The sequence below is a fragment of the Natator depressus genome, chromosome 1, assembly GCF_965152275.1.
Source record: "Natator depressus isolate rNatDep1 chromosome 1, rNatDep2.hap1, whole genome shotgun sequence".
Taxonomy (NCBI): Eukaryota; Metazoa; Chordata; order Testudines; family Cheloniidae; genus Natator; species Natator depressus.
The window spans coordinates 307,388,400-307,413,304 of record NC_134234.1 but is presented as its reverse complement, the minus strand read 5'-3'; the positions used below and the strand labels follow the sequence as shown (position 1 = coordinate 307,413,304).

At 39.7% G+C, this 24,905-nt stretch overlaps 1 protein-coding gene across 1 annotated transcript in view; it reads left to right on the top strand.

Annotated features, from left to right (window-relative positions):
* POT1 (protection of telomeres 1) overlaps positions 1 to 24,905 on the top strand; it is a 146,459-nt gene that overhangs the window by 67,208 nt on the left and 54,346 nt on the right. Inside the window, exon 8 of the mRNA XM_074942355.1 lies at positions 20,257 to 20,387. Within this exon, the coding sequence (XP_074798456.1) occupies positions 20,257 to 20,387 (131 nt within the window). The remainder of the gene's footprint in view (positions 1 to 20,256; positions 20,388 to 24,905) is intronic.

Sequence of the window (24,905 nt, the reverse complement as noted above, 5' to 3'; positions counted from 1 at the left end):
TAAATAAATAAAAAAATAAATAAATAAAACACATGTATAATGTGCAGCTTGTTTGTGATCAGTCCAAAAAATATGTAAAGCTGAGAAATACTCTTTAAGGTATCTCATAGGACCTTAAATGACACCTCTCTGTAAAACTGTTACTCAAATGTGGAAGACTAAATAAAATAACATTGAATTTGAAGACACTGTTTACTTACAAATGAATTCCTAATGCAATACTAGAGTGTATTATATGTCTCTAACAGTCAGCAGTTTATACACAATACAGTAATAGAAAAAAATGGTGGCAATAAAGCTCAATTTATGAAGTTCACAGATGAATACACAACAAGTGGAGTAAGAGGGAAGAAAACAAAAAACAAACAAAAAAATCCCCTTATTTTAAAGCTGCCTTCAGGAGCTTCAAACTAACTCAGATCAGCATATATTCAGAAATATGAAACTCACAATCCTTCAGGTTGTCCTGGAAAATATATAATAATAAATTAAAATTACTATAATGTTATGTCACACTTTAAACTCTCAAGAAATTGAATAATTAAGACAGTAATTCCATATTTTGGGCCCCATTTTTCAAACAGGCACTTGAGTACTCATATAGGAAGTCCTGTTAAAATTGATGGGATTACTCATGTGCAAAAGTGTTTGCAAAACCCTGTCATTAATATACAATGTGATGCCTAAGCAGTTTTGGTGGTCTAGTGTGACTGAAGTCTTTTGTTTTAATTTTCTTGCCTCCCTATTCATAATGATCACATTGAGGAGAGTTCTTTTTTACTTTATTGTATATCCTTTTTATCCTTCTCACCTTTCCTACTCAAGTGATATAATGCTGAAGGGTGTTTATTCTCTGTGGTTTCCATTCTCTGGAAATTGCTGCTGATTATCTGACATTCCTAAAACCGAGAATGTGTATCAGGCTTTATCTATGACTATACTGAATGCTTCAAAATTTCAAAGGAAATCTCCCTTACTGAACGCTTCAAAATTTCAAAGGAAATCTCCCTAACTCAAAAAGGGATTTTTCCCCCCTTAGTGGTTAGAATTGATCATTAGTGTTAATTATTGATGGGTATGTGTCTTTATTTGTTTAGAGGAATTCGGCGAGTCTCAGAACTTGGTGTGTTTATGAGCGAGCGACATTCAACTGATTACAGTAGTACAAGCATCCTTTTAAGGAAAAAAAGAAAGTAACAAACCATGAGAGAAGTATATGTGTCACTCTTAAAGATGTGACTTCTTTGAATGTAAAAACAGCATGCTAAATATTTAATTTGATATTTTACACATTTGACTGAAAAGTTCAAATGCTGCAGACAGTGTAAATTTCTTGCACTTTTAATAAATGTGCTAACCTTGTATTTTCTGTTTTTATATTTATTCTTTCCCTCTTCTTGACTTTTTGATACAATATGTATTATTCCTTATGGCTTTAGAAATGTGGCAACAGCAGTGGCTATATATTTTAAGCAAACTGCAGTTTTACTCCAAATGTAATAAATATTTTTGTATCGTCCATATTTTTAGTTACTGGTGCACTCTTCTTTCCTTTGAGATTTCTTATAGAGCAAATAACATACACAAATTCAACTACTAATTCTCAAACAGTGGGCCAAATGGCAACCTCTGTTATTCAATATAGATTGCCGGGTAAATTGGAAGCTCCTACTGTTTCCCTTGTTCAGTAGCGTATTTTTTTGGACAGAATCTGTGAGATTAGAATCTGTGTTAGAATCTGGCCTAATGTTTTGTAAACTGCTTTTTCTGTTATCAAGAGCAATTTCATTCCTTGATGTAATTGTGATTGATTCACTTACTACTTTATTACTAAACTCTCTGTGCTTCAAATAGTTCTCAGCTTTGATTTCCTATTTACAGCAAGAATAAATTCCCACTGTTCAGGTAGATATTGCTGTGGTATTCAACAACCTAGTTAAAACTCCATTTTATACATGTTAATGTCTATAGCAAAGATTTCAGTTGGAGTTGGGTACTAACTTCCTTAGAAGCTATGCCATATTAAACCAGCTAAGGTTTTATCTGTTCGTAAGATGCAATGTCACTGGAACGGCTTACAATGACACATAAGCAGCCCATTGATGTGAGCTAGAGAGGGGTATTTGGTATGGTCATAAACTCTTTTATAACCCATAGGAATGAGCTAATGTTAATTTAGGATATTTGGGCTCCGTATTCAGATTAAGAGGTTTAGTCTGGTATGTCTACACCTGAGTATTTTTAAAGGTGCAAGTTTATTTCTTCCTTTTGGCGTGGCATACTCCAATCCATCTTACCCTTTCCTACCATGGGAAACTGCTGTGAAAAGAGATCTTTGTACCATTAGATAATGGGAAGCATAGAAGTAGCACCAAGAGTCTTCCTGAGGGAAACTCCATTACACTTGTTTGCAAAACATACACAGAACCATTATATTAAGATATATCGTAGATTGAATGAAAGTGTCAGCTCAGCTTAAACATATGTACACAATGTCCATTAAGGGATAGTGTGTTTAGCCCGCCCACCACTGCATTCTCATATATATAAAAATCCAATATATGCACGAAGTAAATTTTTAAAAAATTACTGTTTCGGAGCCAAGTCCCTATTCAGTTTCAGGATTCTATCCCATGCAGAGTAGTTGCTTTTCAAAAAAAGGTTGCAAAATTGTGTGGTTGATTTCCACTCTTTTACTGGATGAGGTGGTTGGATAATATATTTTATTAGACCAACTTCTGTTGGTGAGAGAGACAAGCTTTCAAGCTACACAGAGCTCTTCCTCAGCTCTAGATGTTGGTGCAATAAAAGATATTATCTCACCCACCTTTTTTCTAATATCCTGGGACCAACATGGCTGCAAAAACATTGCATAAACAGTTTTTGCTCGAATTCTCAACAAAGGATTTATCTTGGGCTGAGAACATGGAAAATTTTAGCACAACAGTTGTTTGAGCTATATGTATTTGAAAAGGGCACTGTCAAGCTATAATGCTTGGTCACTTTTATTTATCATCACCCTGCAATAAATAATAGCACAAACATTTCAGAATGCTATATGAACACCGATCACACACACATGTGCACCAATGAAGGGGTCTGTATTATTCTCATTCTCTAGATGGGGAAACTGGCAGAAGTAAGTTACTTTGTTTTATCAGTACAGTAATTCTGATATATGCCTCACACAAGAGTATTTATTATAGTCCAACTAGGCAGATAGTATAAAATTTTTCCAGCCTAGCAAGAAAACCACTGTAAAGATAATTAATTATAGATGTCGTTGGCATGTAACTAGTTTCTTTACTGTTTAAAGTGTTATTTTCTATAAAATACCCAATATTTCTTCTGATGCTTGGTAAAAATAAATAAAGTAAAATTATTCAGTTTAATAAATAGTTAATAAGTATTTGATAAACCTATCGTTTCAGTTACTTAGGTAATGAAAAGAAATCCCACAACAGTTATTGTGATCTACAATTTACAAACACTGGCATTAAAGCATCTGTTTAGCCAGATGCTGCTCATAGTTCTTGAATGTTTGTGAGTGTCTCTTAAGTTTATTCCCTTATTAGAAATAACAATTAAGCTGTATTAAGCTTAAATCTTTGAAGTGTTCTCTTTGGAGTTTTGCAAAATTCTCGTTCAGATGTTTTTCTAGGATGTGTTATAAGTATTTCATAAATCTATCGTTTCAGTCACTTAGTTTAGTACAAGGATGTTTGTATACTGATTACCGTCATAATGAAAAACAAAACGTTGCTATAGGTATTAAAGGAGAATGTGGTTTTCTACAATTGTCTTTTTATATTATTGCAATTTAGAATCCGAACAGTCTCTATAATGAATCCTTGTACCAATAACCTTTTCTCCCTTTGCAGTAGGAGATTATTGATCCAGTCTAGTGTCTTCCTGGCGTGAATGCTAGACAGTAGAATGTATTCCCTTGTCCAACCTGGATCGAACTTTAATCTAATTCGTTAATCAAAATTTTCTCGATTTTAAACTACACAAACTCACTCTAGCAAGTGATGTGTTGATGCTCTGTCATATTTTTTAAACCAAATTTTTGCATAGTTTATTTTAGCCAGTCAGGTAAAAACTACTGACTTACACTGATCTGAAGCCTGACTGGAAGTGGCCAAGGTTCCTTCACATAATAATACAGGCTACTGGATGTACAAGAGACTTTGGAGCAGTTGTTGTACCTGGACTCCAGATCGTAGTACATCATGTGGTAGCATAATGCAGGTTTTAGGCTGTTGAGCTAACAGTTTAACTCCTTAAGTGATATGAAATCTGTTTAGTAAAGGGATTGTACAATGTCCATTTTGCAGTGCTTGTTTGTACTGAGATGTCCCTCCAGTTCAGCAGTTCTCAAAACTAGGCAATCTGAGAGCCTGCTTATCTGAGAATACGGAAATCAGACCTCAATTTGATCTTTCACAGATACAGTAAATACTGCAGCTATGCAGTTTCTTGCTCTCCTTTCGTAGAAAGTAGGTATTGTTCCTTGTAGAATACAGTATTTCAGTTCAAAAGGAAATCTGAGGTTTTGATGGTGCTTGTGTAGTATTTCTTTTTCTCTCTCTTCTTTATCCGTCCTCCATGACACATTTTCTGTACTTTTATGTTTTGCAGAGGATATTGGAACTGTGGAAGTGATTAGCTATCTCCCTGTGTCCTGCTTAATAGGACACATTTTCTCAGTATTATTCCTCTGAGGATAGTACCTTAAGATAACTCCAGTTACTGGAAAATCACTTCCTTACCTGCTGCTTAAAGGATTCAAATTAGACCTCATTAGACATGCAAATATCAGTATTATTAGGGCCCTACCAAATTCACAGTCCATTTTGGTCAATTAAAAAATCATAAATTTTGTGATTTCAGCTATTTAAATCTGAAATTTCATGGTGTTGTAGTTGTAGGGGTCCTGACTCAAACAGGAGTTTTGTGGGGGAGAGGGTTTGCAAAGTTATTGTATGGGGTGTTATGGTACTGCTACCCTTACTTCTGCGCTGTTGCTGGCGGGGTGCTGCCTTCAGAGCTGGGCACCTGGCCAATAGCCGCTACTCTCTGGTCACTGGGCTCTGAAGGCAGCGCAGAAGTAAGGGTGGCAATACCATGACACTCTTCCCCCCTCCCCGCACCAAAGAAAGAACTTTGCGCCCCCCCTGAAACTCCTTTTTGGGTCAGGACACCCAATAAGAGAAATGCAGGTCTCCCACCTCATAAAGTCTATATAGGATAGGGTAAAAGCACGCAAAAGATGAGATTTCAGGGGGGAGACCAGATTTCACAGTCTGTCATTCATTTTTCACGGCCATGAATTTGGTAGGGTCCTAAGTATTATACAGCTTGGAAAACCATAATAAAATTGTAGGATTTATTGAAAATTGCTGTTGGCTGCCCGGTAACTATTGACTTCTTAATGCATCTGGTTTAGGAGCAACTATACCAATAAGTTGATTAGAAACATTCTACTAGCCACTTGTGACAATAATTACTTGAATTTATTTTTTAAACAGCATATTATTCAGTTCCTAATTTAAATACTGTTGATCTTAAAAACGCGTATTGTGCAAGTAAAGGAAATAATTCTGTGCAAGTATTTTAGCAGAGTATATAAATGTATATATTCATTACTTCTTTGATTAAAGACTTAACTTAGTATTACTAGCAGTTTTTCTTTTACAATAAAATTCCCAGGCAATTTGCACTTATTCATACCAAGGAAATTAGGTGAATTGCTCAAAATTGCCTTTAATGCCTAACAGAGAGTTTAATTTTTCATCTTTCAGAGTAGCAGCCATGTTAGTCTGTATCCGCAAAAAGAACATGAGTACTTGTTGCACCTTAGAGACTAACAAATTTATTAGAGCATAAGCTTTCGTGGGCTACAGCCCACTTCATCGGATGCAGAGAATGGAACATATCGTAAGAAGATATATATATACATACAGAGAATGTGGAAGTTGCCATACAAACTGTAAGAGGCTAATTAATTAAGATGATGATAGCTCATAAATATCCCTATGAAATGTAGTTGTAAGTGAGAGAATATGATAAAATATTTTTATGATGGATAACTTCAAATTTTATCAAACTTTCCTGCTGTTAACGTCACAAGCAGGATGAAACTAAGGATTTTGAATGTCATTTTGAATACAACTCATTTATGCTAATAAATGAGTTAATGTGTAGCACTCATTCCAACAAAATATAACTGAGGCCAAGAAGGTATTAAAAATGTAAGATGAGAACATCCGCAGGTACATTAGTCAGGATAAATAAATGTTTTAGGAATATAAATATTCCTACTAAAGGCCAACCACTAATCTTGAGGTTTCCTGCCCCTTCCTCTGTCCCATTTAGAGATAGGATACTTGACTTGATGGACCTGTGATCTGGTCTGCTGTACCAATTCTTGCCGATAGGAATAGGCAAAAGAATCTTCAGTAATGACGTAGAACCAGTTCTGAAGGCATCTAGTATGTTAGAATTAAGAATTGAATAATCTGTGCCAGAATATTGAAAAATCAGTTATCATGTTTATAGAAATGCTGTACCAATTATTTATATTTGTATTAGAAATGGGAAGATGTGGGGTTTTGGCTCTTTAAATTGCATATGGGATCTCTCCTGTCAGCGCTTCTCTCGTCTCCCCCTGTTCATATAGAGTTTGGTAAAAGAAAGATCTTTTTAAATGGATCCAAAACTGTCATATGTACATATTCATCAGACGAATATATCAAGTCTGATTAATGCTCTCCATGCTTCTGTGACCCATGTGCCAGCTTCATCTAATTAATGGAACGTGACATCCTTTGTTTCCTTCTAGGTCTTCACAGTCTTAATATGGTGAAGCTGTCACAGTGGATTGATGGTGTCTTTGATTCCTCTAAGCAGTTTATTTGTGCTTCTCTTGCTTTATAAAATGTTTACTGAGGATTAGCTCTAAAACCAAGTTATGAGAGGTGACCTAAGGAACTGAACAGAGAAGAATTATAACTGAGTCAGTTGTGTTTTACACACTTCTTGCCTTTCCCGAGGATCACAGTGACACTAACCAAGGGGGAATGTGTGTATCACTAATTGCTTACTGCTAAAGTAAATTGTTCTATTGGGGGAAAGACCTGAGCCTTAATAGCAAATGTTTTTGCTGTAAATTGTTTACACTAACTTTTGCACTGTTGTTGGTATTAGTATAAGATATTTTTATATTATCCCACAGGATGTAGGTGCTGTTGTGATATTAGACAAAATGATAGCTTTGCCTTTCTGATTGCTGACTGGTTTGTGGCACTGATTATTATAATTTGATTAAACTGACATGGCCTGTGTAGTTTCTTGGTTGCCATATGAAATATGACTGAAGCTAACATTGCTCTAAAATAGGTGGTGGTCATATTTCCAGCACTGACTTTGAATGTTGTTTGTCTTACTTGAAAAGTTCTCTGTAATGGTAATTAGTTAAATCCCTGGGCTGTGTTTATAAAGTCTCTTGCCATTTCACGTAGTCATTACAGAAGCTGAAGACATTCATGTTGTCACTCAAACAAGGCAGATGCTTAGCATTTTCACATTTCTGGTGTGTGTGTTCTGTTCTTGCTGTTTGTTCTAGTTGCAATTAACAGTATAATTCTTAAACTGGATTATTCATTGCTTTCATAATTTAGCTTCTTGAAGTTTGAATTGATGCCTGGTACATTCTGTTTATACACTGCTTTCTGAAGAACCTAGACAACTTGGGACACCAGAGTTGCAACCGAGTTAGCTGTAGGTTGCTTGAACTGTGATGCAGGCCACAAGAAATCCCCAAACATTGTCTCCTAAAATTTACCATCCAACCCTGAGAAATATTGCACTTGGCTACTCTGAAACCCCCAAGATGCTCTCTAGCTCTGCATCTTCCTCTCTGAAAACAGAGAAGATCTGCCTTCCCCACCCTGACAGACAAAATGGTGCCTGAGCCGGATGGAGTGCAGCTGATGGCTGTACTACAACAGGTGCCTGCGGACACTCTTGACATTAAATCTACAGTCTCCATTTTACAGACCACGGTGACTGAGTTTCAGAGTATACTACAAGCTCTATCCAGACAGATGGATGAAGCTGAACACAGAATTTCTGATGTGGAAGATGATCTCAAAGGGAACAAGTTACAGTTTATAAAGAACTGTAATAATATCAAAACTAGTAAGACCAAGCTAATTGATCTAGCTCAGCGGTTCTCCAGCTGTGGGTCAGGACCCCAAAGTGGGTCATGAGCCCATTTTAATGGGGTCCCCAGGGCTGGCTTAGACTTGCTGGTGCCCGGGGCCAAAGTCCGGGCCCCACCACCCAGGGCCCAAGTCCCACCGCCCAAGGCCAAAGCCCAACAGTATCAGGTTACAGGCCCCCTGCATGGGGGTGAAGATAGTCGCATTCAGTTCCTCTCAGGAGGCAGAAAAATACCTCACAAATCTGCCACCTCCTCCTTTGTAAAGGGAGATGTCTTTGGAGTGATCTGACCATATGGAATTGGTTTTGCTCTCTCAGATCGGATATGGCTTGTCTAAACAAGTTGATAGGCACTAGCTGATATTGACATGTTAGTTCCTTTTCTTTTTTTTTCTCTCTCATTGCGGTTAAAGGGTTATCAATTTACTTCCTATTGCCTTAGCTCATGCGAAAGGAACTTCAAAATGTAAAATCAATCATTTGATTAGTAATTATATTTTTTAAATCATTGCGTCCTCACAGTTCTATTGGTAATAGGTGATTACTGTACTTGTGATGTTTGGGGCCCCAAGGCTGGAGAGGGTCTCCAAGTTTCAACTGATCCAGGATGCCTCCTGGGTGTCAAATGTGGTTTTTTGGATTGTTTAAATAGATTTTTCTTTTTGATTGTATGGTGCTATTGTGGATTTCTTTCTCCACTATCTTTTCTGTTTTGTTTTTTCATGTATTTAATTCCTCTTTCCCTTCGATGCTGAGAATTCCCTTCCCACTTCTGTAGAATATGTATCGGGAAGTGACACTCTATATCTGGATGATAGAACTTTTGCTGCTTAGATATGCAAGAACTGTATGCTGCTCAAGAAAATTTGCAATTTCTCACTTATTCACAAAGCGTATATGTTATCCATTATGTTTTAATAATGATGGCTCTGTGTAGCGGGGTGGTCACCCCACTCCGGCCCTGAAGGGGTTAAAAGCAGCCCTGGAGAGGGCTGCAGCTGGGGAAAAGCTAGGCTGATTACGGGAAGCAGCCACAGCTGGGGCCACACACCAATCAGGCCACAGCTAGCCCTATAAGAGGGCTGAGGATCAGAAGCTCACTCTAGCCCTGGAGTGGGAAGGGCTAGCTGCCTGAGAGCAAGGTACCTGAAACTGGAGCAGTGCTGGGGAATAGGGCAAGGGAGCTGGGGAGCTCCAGCCTGATAAATCCCCAGGCTGCAGGCCTTAGTGAAGGCCTACACAGGTACGGGGGTTGCAGAAGTGCAGCCCAGGGTTCGGCAGAGGCAGCTGGTCCAACCTCCTTGCCAACGATGAATGGCCGTGACAGACTGCAGTTGCCCCAGGGCGGGGGCTAGATGATGACTGGCAGTAGTCACTGAGGCAAGGTAGGTTTAGAGGGTTGGGGGTTCCCCTGGGAGGGGAGACCCAGAGTGTGGGGGTACTGCTGGGGCAGAATCCTGAGCTAAAGGGGCACCGGGGTCTGGGAGGGACCCGGGGCCAGCAGCAGGTGAGACACTGGCCAGCAGAGGGTGCTTCGAGGCTGGAAAGAGCTAATTCCCAAACAACCAGCAGGAGGTGCTGCGCCGGTGAGTCTCACATCACTACACTCTGATAATTAAATGTGTCTCCTGGAATATAAAGGGCTTTAATAACCCTGTTAAAATAAACAAAATATACCCAGTGCTTAAAAAATAAAGAATGTTGACATTTCTGTTCTCTAGGAGACACATCTGACAGAACTTGAAGCTTCTAAAGTGAATAGAGATTGGGTAGGCCTCTCAATTTCTAGTTACTTTAATTCTAAAACAAACGGTGTTGCTATATGAATACATTAAAAAAATCTGAATGTTAATATTTTGAGCACAAGGTTTGACAATGAGGGCAGGTTTACTATCCTCAAGGCTGACACTGGCAATTGATAATCAAATTTGCAGGCCAAACCAGTGTGATCCCAATTTTTTTCATAATTTTTGTGAGTATAAACCGTCTCGTCCCTGTCGAAGACATCCTTCCAAAATCCTAATGTGTTTTCAGACCATCTCAGGGCACCACCAATGTGATTTTTGTTGCAGAACAGCTCCCAGAGAATTGTAGAGAACAGTACCAGCCATTGTTTATGGCATTTATTGACCTATCTAAGGCCTTTGATTCCATCAATCATGAAGGGTTATGGAAGGTGCTGTTTAGGTTCAGTTGTCCATTGAAGTTCATTTGAGCTCTTAGGCTACTTCATGATGGGATGACCGCCACCATCCTCTGTAATGACTTGGAGACAGACCCATTCACCATCCATGCTGGTGTTAAGCAGGACTGTTATTGCCTAAAATCCTTTTTTCCATCTGTCTTGCCGCGATCTTGACTCTTATTCGTGATCTTCTTTCTTCTGGAATTGGGATTGAGTATTGCATTGATGGCCAGCTCTTCAACCTGCGGCATCTTCATTCTAAAACTAAGGTCACCAGGACTGTTATTACCTACCTTCAGTATGCTGACTGTGCTATCCTTGCGCACACCGAGGCTGACTAGATCTTGTCTTGGGCTCCTATCATAGCCTAGAACTTTCCCTCAATATTGGGAAGGCTTGCCTCAGCACAAGTTGCCCCCATTCTCTCACAAATTGTTATCAGTGGTGAACTGGAAAATGTTGAGCATTTCCCTTACGTTGATAGCCACCTCTCCCAGATAGCCAATCTTTATGTGGAGATCTAATATAGGATCCGTTGTGCCAGCGCATCCTTTGGAAAGTTACTTCATTGTGTCTTTAGTGACAGAAATCTGCGGATGGAAACTAAGATCCTGGTCTATAATCCTGGTCATCCCCACTCTTTTTTATGAGGACATGACATGGGTGACATACGAAAGCCATCTTAAGTGTCTGGAGTGGTACCAACAGTGCTGCCATATCAGATGGGAAAGTCACCACACCAGTGCCAGCGTTCTCTCTCCAGCTAACACCACCAGTGTTGAGGTGAAGATTATAAAACATCAACTTCACTGGTCTGGTCATTGTGTGCGGATGGCTGATACTCATCTTCTGAAGCATGGCTGATACTCATCTTCTGGAGCAAGTCCTCTTTTCTCAACTTAGTCATGATAAGATGACACATGGGGGACAGAGGATATGCTACAAGGACACCCTGAAAGTATATCTTAAGAAGGGAGGCATTGACTCCATGAATTGGAAAGCGCTGGCTGTTAATAGACTTCAGTAGCATTGCATCATACGTCAAGCCTCAACCTGTTCTGAAGAGAATCGCCTTACTCAAGAGGCTGAGAAACGGCAGAGGAGGAAGAAAAGTGTACAGCATCCCTGCTAGCAGTTGTGCTCTCTCCAAGCCGACACCTGACACACATATGGAAAAACCTATAGAGCATGGATTACACTTCTTAACCATCTTAAGTCTCGTCAATGACTTTTCCCCTGGCAGACATCATTCTCATATCAAGGGATAGCCAACGATGATAGCTGGAGATTTTAACAAAACTCTAGACCCAGTCCTTGATAAATCAGGGATATCCTACAGGAGGATCTGGATGACCTTGTAAACCGGAGTAATAGTAATAGGATGAAATTTAATAGTGAGAAGTGTAAGGTCATGCATTTAGGGATTAATAACAAGAATTTTAGTTATAAGCTAGGGACGCATCAATTAGACGTAACGGAGGAGGAAAAGGACCTTGGAGTATTGGTTGATCATAGGATGACTATAAGCCGCCAATGTGATATGACCGTGAAAAAAGCTAATGCATTAGGAGGGATGCATTAGGAGAGGTATTTCCAGTAGGGATAAGGAGGTTTTAGTACCGTTATACAAGGCACTGGTGAGACCTCACCTGGAATACTGTGTGCAGTTCTGGTCTCCCTTGTTTAAGGAGGATGAATTCAAACTGGAACAGGTACAGAGAAGGGCTACTAGGATGATCCGAGGAATGGAAAACTTGTCTTATGAAAGGAGACTCAAGGAGCTTGGCTTGTTTAGCCTAACTAAAAGAAGGTTGAGGGGAGATATGGTTGCTCTCTATAAATATATCAGAGGGCTAAATACTGGAGAGGGAGAGGAATTATTTAAGCTCAGTACCAATGTGGACACAAGAACAAATGGATATAAACTGGCCACCAGGAAATTTAGACTAGAAATTAGACAAAGGTTTTTAACCATCAGAGGAGTGAAGTTTTGGAATAGCCTTCCAAGGGAAGCAGTGGGGGCAAAAGATCTATCTGGCTTTAAGATTAAATTCGATAAGTTTATGGAGGAGATGGTATGATGGGATAACATGGTTTTGGTAATTAAATATTCATGGTAAATAGGCCCAATGGCCTGTGATGGGATATTGGATGGGGTGGGATCCGAGTTACCCAGGAAAGAATTTTCTGTAGTATCTGGCTGATGAATCTTGCCCATATGCTCAGGGTTTAGCTGATCGCCATATATGGGGTCGGGAAGGAATTTTCCTCCAGGGCAGATTGGAAGAGGCCCTGGAGGTTTTTCGCCTTCCTCTGTAGCATGGGGCACGGGTCACTTGCTGGGGGATTCTCTGCTCCTTGAAGTCTTTAAACCACGATTTGAGGACTTCAGTAGCACAGATATAGGTGGGAGGTTTTTTGCAGGAGTGGTGGGTGAAATTCTGTGGCCTGCGTTGTGCAGGAGGTCAGACTAGATGATCATAATGGTCCCTTCTGACCTAAATATCTATGAATCTCCATCTCTGCATAGAAACGCTAATACTTATCAGCTACTTCATACATACGTGGCTTTATTTAGGCTTACAAGATGGGTGGAGATAGGGGAAATCTTACAGCTGGAGACTGTAGGGTTTTTTTTTTCTTCTTTCTGCAGCTCTTTCAACATATTAAAGATTTGACTATTTCTTAGTGTCACAAGACTTGATAAATTCTATCACAGATTGTGGCATTGGTACTATTGCTATATCTGACCCTGCTAGGTGAGTCTTTTAGGCCCCAATGGTATGCATCCCCAACTAAGATGTGGAGATGAAATACCTTTCTTCTGTTGATACATCATTTGTTAACTCTTATTTTATTTTATTTTTAAACGATTCCCCTCTCTGCTTCATCACTGCCACGTTTTGGGGTGCCTTTAAAACCTTCGTCAGAGGACATGTCTCATATGTTACCTTTAAAAAGAAATGGACAGAACATAGAATCGTTACCCTTGTGATGGAAATCAAGACCTTGAGTGTAAACTATGCTTCTGCCTCTGCCCCAAAGAAACTAAGACCCATCTAAGATATGAAATAAACTTCTCTCCCAAAAGGTTGAGTTTGCTTTATTCTATTTCAAGCAAAACTATTGAGAATTTGGTGAGAAAGAGGACAAGACTTAAGCTTAAGGCTAATACAAATAAATAGCTGCTACTTGTTATAGTACCTACAAATTATATATACCAGTCAGATATTAATAAACAATTTCAGCAGTTTTTTAATACTATGTTTAGCTGAAGAGGAAATCAGTAAAGATGCCCAAGGTAACTTTTTAGTCAACTGTCTCTGCCACAGATCTCTGACTTGCAGAAGGAACTTATAGATGCCCCTCTAGAAATCATGGAACTGATGAGCTATACAAGAAATGAAGGTTGGAAAGACTCCTGGTACAAGCAGGTTCCCTGTTGAATTTTACAATAGTTTTCACACCTAGATTATTGAATATGAGGCAAAGAATGAGAAAATGTACCCACCTACTGTGGAAGAAGCTGTAATTTCAGTTATCATAAACCTCGGAAAGACCTTGGACTATGTAGTAATTACAAGCCAATTTCTTTAATGAATTATGATAAGATTTAGCTAAAGCTCTTGTTATGCAGTTGGACAAAGTTCTCTCTTAGGTTATACATATACATTACATAGGGTTCCTTTGTAATAGACAGGGTTCAAATAATTTGCTCTGATATTATTGCCACTTCAAGAGATTCTAAAGAACCCTTTTCTGTAATTTCTTTAGATGCCAAAAAAGCCTCTGACCACATAGCACAGGACAGTCTTTTTGAAGTATTAGCAAAATTTGGATTTGGTAGCCACTTTATTGCTTAGATTAAGCTTAGATACTGTAATCTGACTTCCAGGGTAGTTACCAACAATATTATTTTTGCCCCATTTGCATTACAGGGAGGAATATGGCAGGCCTGCCCCCTTTCTCCTCTTCTCTTTGATTTAGCTTTAGAATCTTTAGACAGTGCTATCCAAGCAAATCAACATATTCATGGTATCAGAGGAGGCCAAACATAGCACCAAATTATGCTCTGTGTGGATGATGCTCTTGTATTTAAGCCAGAGGGTACCCTTCCTAACCCCCCTAACCACTATTAAAAAGTTTGGACACTTCTCAGGAAATAAAATTAATTGGGGTAAATCAGAAATCCTAGGCATTAACAAATTTGTCCACAAAGGTCTTTTCTCAAATTGGGACTTTGAATGGCAATCCTCTGACATGAAATGTTTAGGAATACTGATTCACAATAATATTCAGAACTTCCCTAAGATAAATATATAACCAGTTATCTCCCAACTGGGTAGTGATTTTGGAGATGGAATTTGTTAATCTTCAGTTTGTGGGATAAAATTAGTATACTGAGAATGAATGTCCTTCCCAGAATTCTGTATGTCCAGAGTGGTCTCCCTATTTCGATTCCTCAAATATATTTTGAGAAATTAAATAATATTTTCAGAATGCTTCTTTGGGGAGGAAGGAATTGAGGAAGTGAGGAATTTAGACTGGCTCTGAACAAATTACAGCTCCCTCCATCTCTGGAAGAATTTTGTTTTCCCAACTTGAAAAATTATCATATCTCCTTTTTGTTATGCCAGTCATTTTTGTGACTGTTAGAGGTGACCATGCAGACCCTACCTTGCTTTCAGATTGAATGAGAATTGGTATATCCTCTCCCCATTTTGGGCATTATAGGATGGAATTATTATGGGCTGGATGGCTCCTGAGCTCTCACAATAAGAACTGTGAGACAAGTTTGGTCAAACTTGGCTAGAAAGTTCTGCTTCCATCCATTCTTCCATGTAGAGATGGTTCTCTGGAGTAATCTTTCCATAAAATCGGTGGTAAAATGATGTGGAGTAATTGATGGAGCGAGGAATTATGACTTTGTCGCAGCTAATTGACAATGATAAACTTAAACCATTTGTAGATCTTCAGCAACAATTTGGCTTTCCCCGCTCTGGAGCGTGGAAATATCTCCAATTAAAGCATTTACTTTCAAATGTATTTTAGACCCAATGCATTGGAAGCTCCAGAGCCTCCATAACATTTTTATTATTTTGGAGCAAATCTTCCTAGATTTACTCACCCAGTGATATCCTTTTATGATTTTCTGATGCAAAAATTCTGCCAAAGATTGACAATTTGAGAGTTGCTTGGAATAGAGATTTGGATACACAACTATCTCTGTAGTGTAATACAATTGTATCTAATGTTAAAAAAACAGCTGAAGATTTGAGACTGTGGCTTATTCACCAGACACTTTTTTGAATATACTGGTCCCCACATAATGTAATTGTAATGGGCCTCATAACTGCTGATGGCTGTTGGAAATGAAACTCCACTGGTGCTGCATTACCTTATTTTTGGGAGTGCCCCTCTATCAAGAATTTCTGGTCTGAGGCAGGTCAAATGACTAATCTGATTTTGGATGCTAAATTGGAGCCCTCTCCCTTAAGTTTTGTTCTTGGATATGTTCCTGATACATGGAGGTTACCTGGTAATAAGGTGGAGTGGTTCCAATGTGTATGTTTGGTTGCTAAAACCAAAATGGAAAAGTCAGTCCCCACCATTAATCGTGTGATTAATAGCGGTTATTTTTTTTAATAGCTTGACAGCCCTATCTATCTATCTATCTATCTAAATTTTAAAAATAACCTAGACAACTTGCTGATGGCTTAAGCAGTGTTTCCTAAATTCTGAGTAAGGGACTCCAAGGGGATTATATAAATCTTAACATCTGAAGTACTACAACCATTTCTGATTGAGCTCAGGAGTCTAGATTTGGTTGCTGCCAGTACACAATATAAAACCGAGAGGGCAGAATTAACTCTTCCCCTTTTGCGTGGTTTCTGAGAGGAGACCATACCAAACGTACTGAGATGTAGGCAAGAGGGGAAAGATTTCTGTTTCCAGCCTGTAAATCTGAACTTTTTACTCCTCAAGTTAGCACTTTACCAGTATAACAACATTTTCATTGTATATGAAAGTGAGCTTTTGCAGACTCAGTTATATCAGCAAAACTGTGCTTTTACCGGCATAGCTTGTCTCACACTATTGCAGGGAAAGGAGTGTGTAATAAGTTACAGTGCTAAAAGCATAGTTTCACAGGCATAAGCTGTATCCAGCTAAGACTGCATGCCAGTAGAGTATACCATTACATTTATACCAGTAAAGCACTCCAAGCGTAGACATGGCCTTAGTTTGCACAATACTTAGCAGCACCAATTAACCCAAAAACTCCTGGTGCCTTCCAAGTCTGAAAGCATAAAATGTTTCAGTTCACTTTTCCAGCAAACATTTTCAACTCCACTATAAATGGCACACTCAGTATAAATGGCAAGTAAATTAACTAATGGAACGAGGGCTGGGGTAAAAAAATCATGAATGGGCAAGCAGGCCCACTTTTATGTACTGGTGTGTAGAAATACAATTTTTAAATGTAAGAATTTAATTTAATTTCTTCACTCTTAGGAATGCTAGTTTTGTACATTCTGGCACTGTGCACCGAGGGATAGAATCATAGAATATCAGGGTTGGAAGGGACCTCAGGAGGTCATCTAGTCCAACCCCCTGCTCAAAGCAGGACCTATCCCCAATCAAACCATTCCAGCTAGGGCTTTGTCAAGCCTGACCTTAAAAACTTCTAAGGAAGGAGATTTTACCACCTCCCTAGGTAACGCATTCCAGTGTTTCACCACCCTCCTAAGTGAAAAAGTTTTTCCTAATATCCAACCTAAACCTCCCCCACTGCAACTTGAGACCATTACTCCTTGTCCTGTCCTCTTCTACCACTGAGAATAGTCCAGAACCATCCTCTCTGGAACCACCTTTCAGGTAGTTGAAAGCAGCTATCAAATCCCCCCTCATTCTTCTCTTCTGCAGACTAAACAATCCCAGTTCCCTCAGCCTCTCCTCATAAGTCATGTGTTCCAGCCCCCTAATCATTTTTGTTGCCCTTCGCTGGACTCTCTCCAATTTATCCACATCCTTCTTGTAGTGTGGGGCCCAAAACTGGACACAGTACTCCAGATGAGGCCTCACCAATGTCGAATAGAGGGGAACGATCACGTCCCTCGATCTGCTCGCTATGCCCCTACTTATACATCCCAAAATGCCATTGGCCTTCTTGGCAACAAGGGCACACTGCTGACTCATATCCAGCTTCTCATCCACTGTAACCCCTAGGTCCTTTTCCGCAGAACTGCTGCCTAGCCATTCGGTCCCTAGTCTGTAGCTGTGCATTGGGTTCTTCCGTCCTAAGTGCAGGACCCTGCACTTATCCTTATTGAACCTCATCAGGTTTCTTTTGGCCCAATCCTCCTATTTGTCTAGGTCCCTCTGTATCCTATCTCTGCCCTCCAGCGTATCTACCACTCCTCCCAGTTTAGTATCATCCGCAAATTTGCTGAGAGTGCAATCCACACCATCCTCCAGATCATTTATGAAGATATTGAACAAAACCGGCCCCAGGACCGACCCCTGGGGCACTCCACTTGACACCGGCTGCCAACTAGACATGGAGCCATTGATCACTACCCGTTGAGCCCGACAATCTAGCCAACTTTCTACCCACCTTATAGTGCATTCATCCAGCCCATACTTCTTTAACTTGCTGACAAGAATACTGTGGGAGACCGTGTCAAAAGCTTTGCTAAAGTCAAGAAACAATACATCCACTGCTTTCCCTTCATCCACAGAACCAGTAATCTCATCATAGAAGGCGATTAGATTAGTCAGGCATGACCTACCCTTGGTGAATCCATGCTGACTGTTCCTGATCACTTTCCTCTCCTCTAAGTGCTTCAGGATTGATTCCTTGAGGACCTGCTCCATGCTTTTTCCGGGGACTGAGGTGAGGCTGACTGGCCTGTAGTTCCCAGGATCCTCCTCCTTCCCTTTTTTAAAGATTGGCACTACAGTAGCCTTTTTCCAATCATCTGGACTTCCCCCGTTCGCCACGAGTTTTCAAAGATAATGGCCAATGGCTCTGCAATCACATCCGCCAATTCCTTTAGCACTTTCGGCTGCAACTCGTCCGGCCCCATGGACTTGTGCACGTCCAGCTTTTCTAAATAGTCCCTAACCACCTCTTTCTCCACAGAGGGCTGGCCATCTACTCCCCATGTTGTGATGCCCAGCGCAGCAGTCTGGGAGCTGTCCTTGTTAGTGAAGACGGAGGCTAAAAAAGCATTGAGCACATTAGCTTTTTCCACATCCTCTGTCACTAGGTTGCCTCCCTCATTCAGTAAGGGGCCCACACTTTCCTTGGCTTTCTTCTTGTTGCCAACATACCTGAAGAAACCCTTCTTGTTACTCTTGACATCTCTTGCTAGCTGCAGCTCCAGGTGCGATTTGGCCCTCCTGATTTCATTCCTACATGCCCGAGCAATATTTTTATACTCTTCCCTGGTCATATGTCCAACCTTCCACTTCTTGCAAGCTTCTTTTTTATGTTTAAGATCCGCTAGGATTTCACTGTTAAGCCAAGCTGGTCGCCTGCCATATTTACTATTCTTTCGACTCATCGGGATGGTTTGTCCCTGTAACCTCAACAGGGATTCCTTGAAATACAGCCAGCTCTCCTGGACTCCTTTCCCCTTCATGTTAGTCCCCCAGGGGATCCTACCCATCCGCTCCCTGAGGGAGTCAAAGTCTGCTTTCCTGAAGTCCAGGGTCCGTATCCTGCTGCTTACCTTTCTTCCCTGTGTCAGGATCCTGAACTCAACCAACTCATGGTCACTGCCTCCCAGATTCCCATCCACTTTTGCTTCCCCCACTAATTAGCAACCTTCACATTCAAAGCCAATGTGTACTTCCCCCTTTTCAGGAGTCAGTACTTCAAAAATGGAAACGTTGTGTATTGTTAGTTAATGCATTGCATGTAATGATATGCTTTTCTTAAGGGTCTTACTGTACATTATTAAAACCATTTTCAAAACAAAGTTTTGCATACATAAATGCCTGGCAAAGTCATATATCGACATAGAAATAGACTGTGATGCCATTCCTCTGCCTAGTACCTGTTTAAAAATTACTGATGTCCTAGTGGTATTTTCAAAAGCAACCAAGCAAGTTAGGCACCTAACTCCTGAGATCAAGACAGCAATTTCACCATTACTTCCTTACAGATTTCTCACTTAAAGATGTCCAACTGAGCACATGCTTTTGCATTTCTGTTTAGGGAAGTCTGTAACATACATAATACACTGTTACAGTTCTAGTGAGGCAGAATAAAGGTCATATAGTCTTTGGAGTTTGACCCTGTGGCTTGTTGTGGAAGTGCAGTGCCGTTTCCTGGGTCTCCAATGCCTACCTCCCAAAACTAAATAAAATAGCAGCTTGAAAGATGATAAACTTTCAAACCACTGATATGTGTCTGCAACTCTTTTTCTTATGTCTGCGTGTGGGGTGGTAATTAATGTTTTAATTTACTCTTGGCACTTGCACAGCTCTTTATCTCTTAAAGTACAGTGGAAACACTATTATTCTCACAACTCTGTGAGGTAAATAGCTATTTTCCCCATTTTGCAGATGAGGAAACTGAGACTTGTGAAGATGTAACATTCTCCAAACCCTACAGTGGGCCCATGGCAGAACAACAGAATGTGGGAGTTTCTGACTCAGAGCTCTTTACACAAGCAACCATACTGGTTTTCAGCTATTCTAACAGCTTACATAGCATATGATGGGACGAATTTTCTTATTAGCATTACTCCCTTGATTTATGTGTTAATCCAAACATGAATATATTAATACTAAAATGTCATTAAGTCCTATTATACATTCTTTTTTATATTTTACAGATTATTGTTCTGTTGTAACAATTGTGGACCAATCAAATGTGAAATTAACATGCACACTTTTTAATGGAAATCTAGATGCCCTTCCAAAAATCTACAAAATTGGAGATATTGTTCGATTTCATAGAATAAAGGTACGTTGTTTTTAATACATTTGGGTTTTTTTGGCGGGGGGAGGCATCAGCAATGTGGGGATAACTTCATTCATATTGTGAAAGCCCGATGCGGGACAAGGAAGTTCACTAGTTTATGAACCAAGACGAAATGGATTTCAAAAACTACTACTAATAATTAATAGGCATACTGTTGGTAGTTTTTATCTTAAGAAAGTTAGAGGTAATCCTGGGAATTCCAGAACAGTGAGCCTTATTTGAGTACTAGGTAAACTAAATGAATAAAATCATTAAAGATAGCTATAGAATTCATATGTGAACAGAATATGATAGGAATAAGCCACCATGGATTGTGTAAACAAAAACCATGCCTCTTCAAACTATTAGAATTATTTGAGCTAGTTACCTTGAACGTCACCCCAACTCTGGGGCATGCTAGATCAATCTGGAATCTGCTCTAAAGTCAACTAGCTAGCCATAGTCCTCTATAAAATGGCGGCAGTGGAAACCCTCTAGCCGTTTTTATGTACTGGCACACGTGCACTGTAAAAATCTACATATTCTTAAATACTGTTCTCAATTTGGGTCTCCCAAAGATTTAGTCAGTGCCGTGCACCACCTTGGGTAAAATTCAACAGACTGAGACCAACATTACATCAATAGTTTTATCTGTAGCTCTGAGCCAAAAATAAATAAATAAAAGAAACAAAACCTAGAAACTTTTTGAAAAATGGCTGCTATGGGGTGTTTACAACTCCACAATATCTGTCTTAAATGACCCGAAATTGAGTCACTAAGCAAATTCTGCACCCTTCTAAGGCACACCACATTTCAAAGGAATCTGACTAAGCATGCCAATTTAAGAGGCCGTAGAAGGTTGCCCTTTAAACCAAAGTCAGGACATACCCTTTATTATAGTGGTGCTACTGCACCACGATAATAATTAAAACAGGTATTGGCAAGGCCCTGTGGGTCAGAGCTAATAATGTAATGGGAGGAAAAGAGTTCAGTTGGGATTAGTCTAGATACAGAATCACTTGATTTGCTCAATGTTTCAGGAAATGAAAATTGCAAGCATCTTGATAACAGGATTGAAAGATTATGTATTGCATAATTATATTTCTGTTAATATTTCTTGTAATTTTGTGATTTAAGCTAATACTTAATGAATTACTACAAATATACCTGTGCCTTTTACTGCATCAGTTACTACAGATATACCTGTGCCTCTTACTACTGTGGGCGGAACACCGTGGAGGGAAGGACGTTTAGCTTTCTCCCTAACAGTGGAAGCACACGGTCTCAAAATGTTGTGTTATATCAACACCGTACATATTGTACTCCCCTTTTGACCTTATGTTACACACACTAAACTACATTAAACGAATGTTGAGGTTACAAGTCCAGCGCCCAAAAAGTTAGGAAATACCAGAATTGAGGTTGCCCATGCAACATTAATTTGGCCCTCTTGTGAGTATGTATTATGATACAGTCTTTAATTACATGATCATGTGACATTTCAGGATGCAATCCAGACCAGTGAGGGGCTGTGTCACCCGTGCCCTGCAACCTAGGATGCCTAACAATGCTTCACTGTTGTAGCTTCCACCTGGGCAGCTCGCAAACAGCATGCAGATAACACCCTGAGTGATTGTGTATAGCTGCAGCCTGCTAGCAACACTCCAGTCACAATCTGGCTTCCACCAGCCTGGGTTACCACATGCAGGATGACGCCAACACACTCCCAGTCATGAATTTCCTCCCAAAAGTGTGTTTAGCACTGTCCAACCCTCTCTTGGGCAGTCCAGATATATTAGGTCCATTGCCTCTCTAAGGAGATCAAGATACAATAGGTTGCCACCTCAGATGGGGTTACACATACAGTTCATAACCCTGAATTAGTTTTGATTAAAGAATAAAACAAGTTTATGTAACTACAAATAGATAAGTTTTAAATGAGTACAAGTATTTAGGCATTAAAGTCAAAAATGGTTACAAGGAAAATAAAAATAAAAGCTTCCTACTACTAAACTTAACAAACTAGACTTGGTCAAGATGAAATTCTTACCACAGGTTTTCAGTAGCATTGCTGACCAAATTTCTGGTCAGGATCTTCTCCCAAGTTCCAGCGGCTGTTTTTTTTTTATCATCTTAAGTCATGAGAGAGAGGTGGATAGAGAGAGATAACTTGGGGTATTTTTGTCCCTCAATTTTATAGTTCAGTCACCCTTTTGAAATGTATTTTCTTGAGATAAAATTTTTTCCAGCTGAGAGCAAAGAGACTTGGAGTCTGATGGGAAAGTGGCTTCATTCTGTCTCTTTTCACCAGTGCATATGGAAATGCACATTTTCTTTGTCTTGGTTCTTCCCTCTTTCACTGTCTGAGGAGTATATTTTCAGCATATATGCAAATTGAGGTACACACACATTTCTTTGTTTAATACAGGCCTTCTTGACCAGTTCTACCTAACTGGGGCTATGTGAGTTTGAATATGTGCCTTTAGCATTATGGGGCGGGGGATTTCATAACTGTACACACAAGGTTGCTACAAACATTGCACTATAATATTATTGAACAGTCAGTTATTAGGTTTAAAATGATACCTCACAAGGCATATTTTGTACAAAGATTTTTACAGTAATGTGTAGAGTGGAAAACTTGACCAGATTTAGGTGCTTTTTCAAGGAATGGCAAAAAGCACATCCCCAGCATGAGGAAAACTTCTCCCCTGCCAAATTTCAAGCCCTTGCTTCATGCATGGGAGCACTAGAGCGACTCAACTAAACAGTTGTAAGAATTTTTTATAATATTGGCAAAACGGTATATTTTCTCCCAAACTCATTCAAAGAAACAACCAAACCATTTTGGCTGAAACTTGAAAAATATTCAGCCTGAGGCACACATTTGGCATGGAAGTAATTCAGTCCAAATGGTTACAGTCTGACAAAATTATAAGGAACTTGAACACAGGATCTTAATATGGGATGTGTCAGGCAACCTTAACTGTGGACAGTGTGACCAGGTATGCCTATAACTAGGGATTGTTGTTTCTGGTACATCTGTTTTCTGTTAGCGTGTTACCGGAAATCCTCTTTAGTGTTATTTTGCCAAGTCTTTCACAATTTTAAAATATTCCAAATTGTTTCTTAACTACAGTATTATCAGAGAAATGTGTGCTGTGTCTGTCTGTCTCTTAGGGTTGCCTCTTCAATATAATGTTGTTTGCAGTGTTGTTGTAGCCATGCTGGTCCCAGAATATTAGAGACACAAGGTGGGTGAGGTAATACCTTTTATTGGACCAACTTCCGCTGGTATTTCCCTCCCTCCCCCACACTGTTCCTCACAAGTTCTTGTCAACTGCTGGAAATGGCCCATCTTGATTATCGCTACAAAAGGTTCCCTCCGCCCGCCCCGCCCCCCCCCGCTCTCCTGATGGTAATAGCTCACCTTACCTGATCACTCTCGTTACAGTGTGTATGGTAACACCCATTGTTTCATGTTCTCTATGTATATAAATCTCCCCACTGTATTTTCCACTGAATGCATCCGATGAAGTGAGCTGTAGCTCACGAAAGCTTATGCTCAGATAAATTTGTTAGTCTCTAAGGTGCCACAAGTACTCCTTTTCTTTTCATAGAATATCAGGGTTGCTGTATAACTGTAATAAGTAGGTGGTTCTTCACCTCCACATCGTTCAATCAGGCAAAGGAATTAAAGCATAGTTCATCCACAATACTTCTTTCATCCTTGAGTTTAAAACAAAACAAAAAAAAAATGGTGTTGGGCTTTTTGGAATTGTAACACAAGAAAATGCAATACTGGCTTAAACCAATTTCTAGCTATTTAGGATCAGCATAAGACCTTCATGGAGGGGGTGATTATCCCACATCCACCTACTACATGTTTCCTTAACCTTCCTCTGAAGCATGTTGAGCTGGCTACTCTCTGAGACAGAATAATGGACAGACCACAGGTTTGATCCAGCATGGCTGTTCTTCATGTTACTCTATCCTGACTTGGTGGGACCATCTCAAAAGTTAAGGGTAGTTTAGTGTCAATACTTTTTTCATCCTTAATCCTCTACTGAGACTTCCAATAAGGATGCCAACAGTTATGATGGCACTGTTTGTGACTTTTTGTGTGTTTTGTGTGGACATCTGTCCCCTAGGACCTGGACTGAGGCCACCACATTTATAGCACAATACCATGAAGGGGACTAAGTGCCATAGTGGTGTAATGCATTTGCCTTAGATGCAAATCCTATTTAGTGTTTGTACACTTTTGAAACAAATGCACACTCACAAGCTTGAAACTATCCACCCAGATCAGCAATTTCTGTACAATAGTTGGTGTTGGCTACTTGATAAATAAGTGCATTGGCAAAACTGTGTGGAGAAGCTTGCACAGCATAGTGTCCAAATTGTGTCTTTTTAAATGTGTCCTATTTTAGAAGCTGGTGGATATTCTCTTCAAATCATTACAGCTGCTTTTAGTAATTTATTTTTGTTAGCATTCTGTTTAAATATATGCACAAAGAT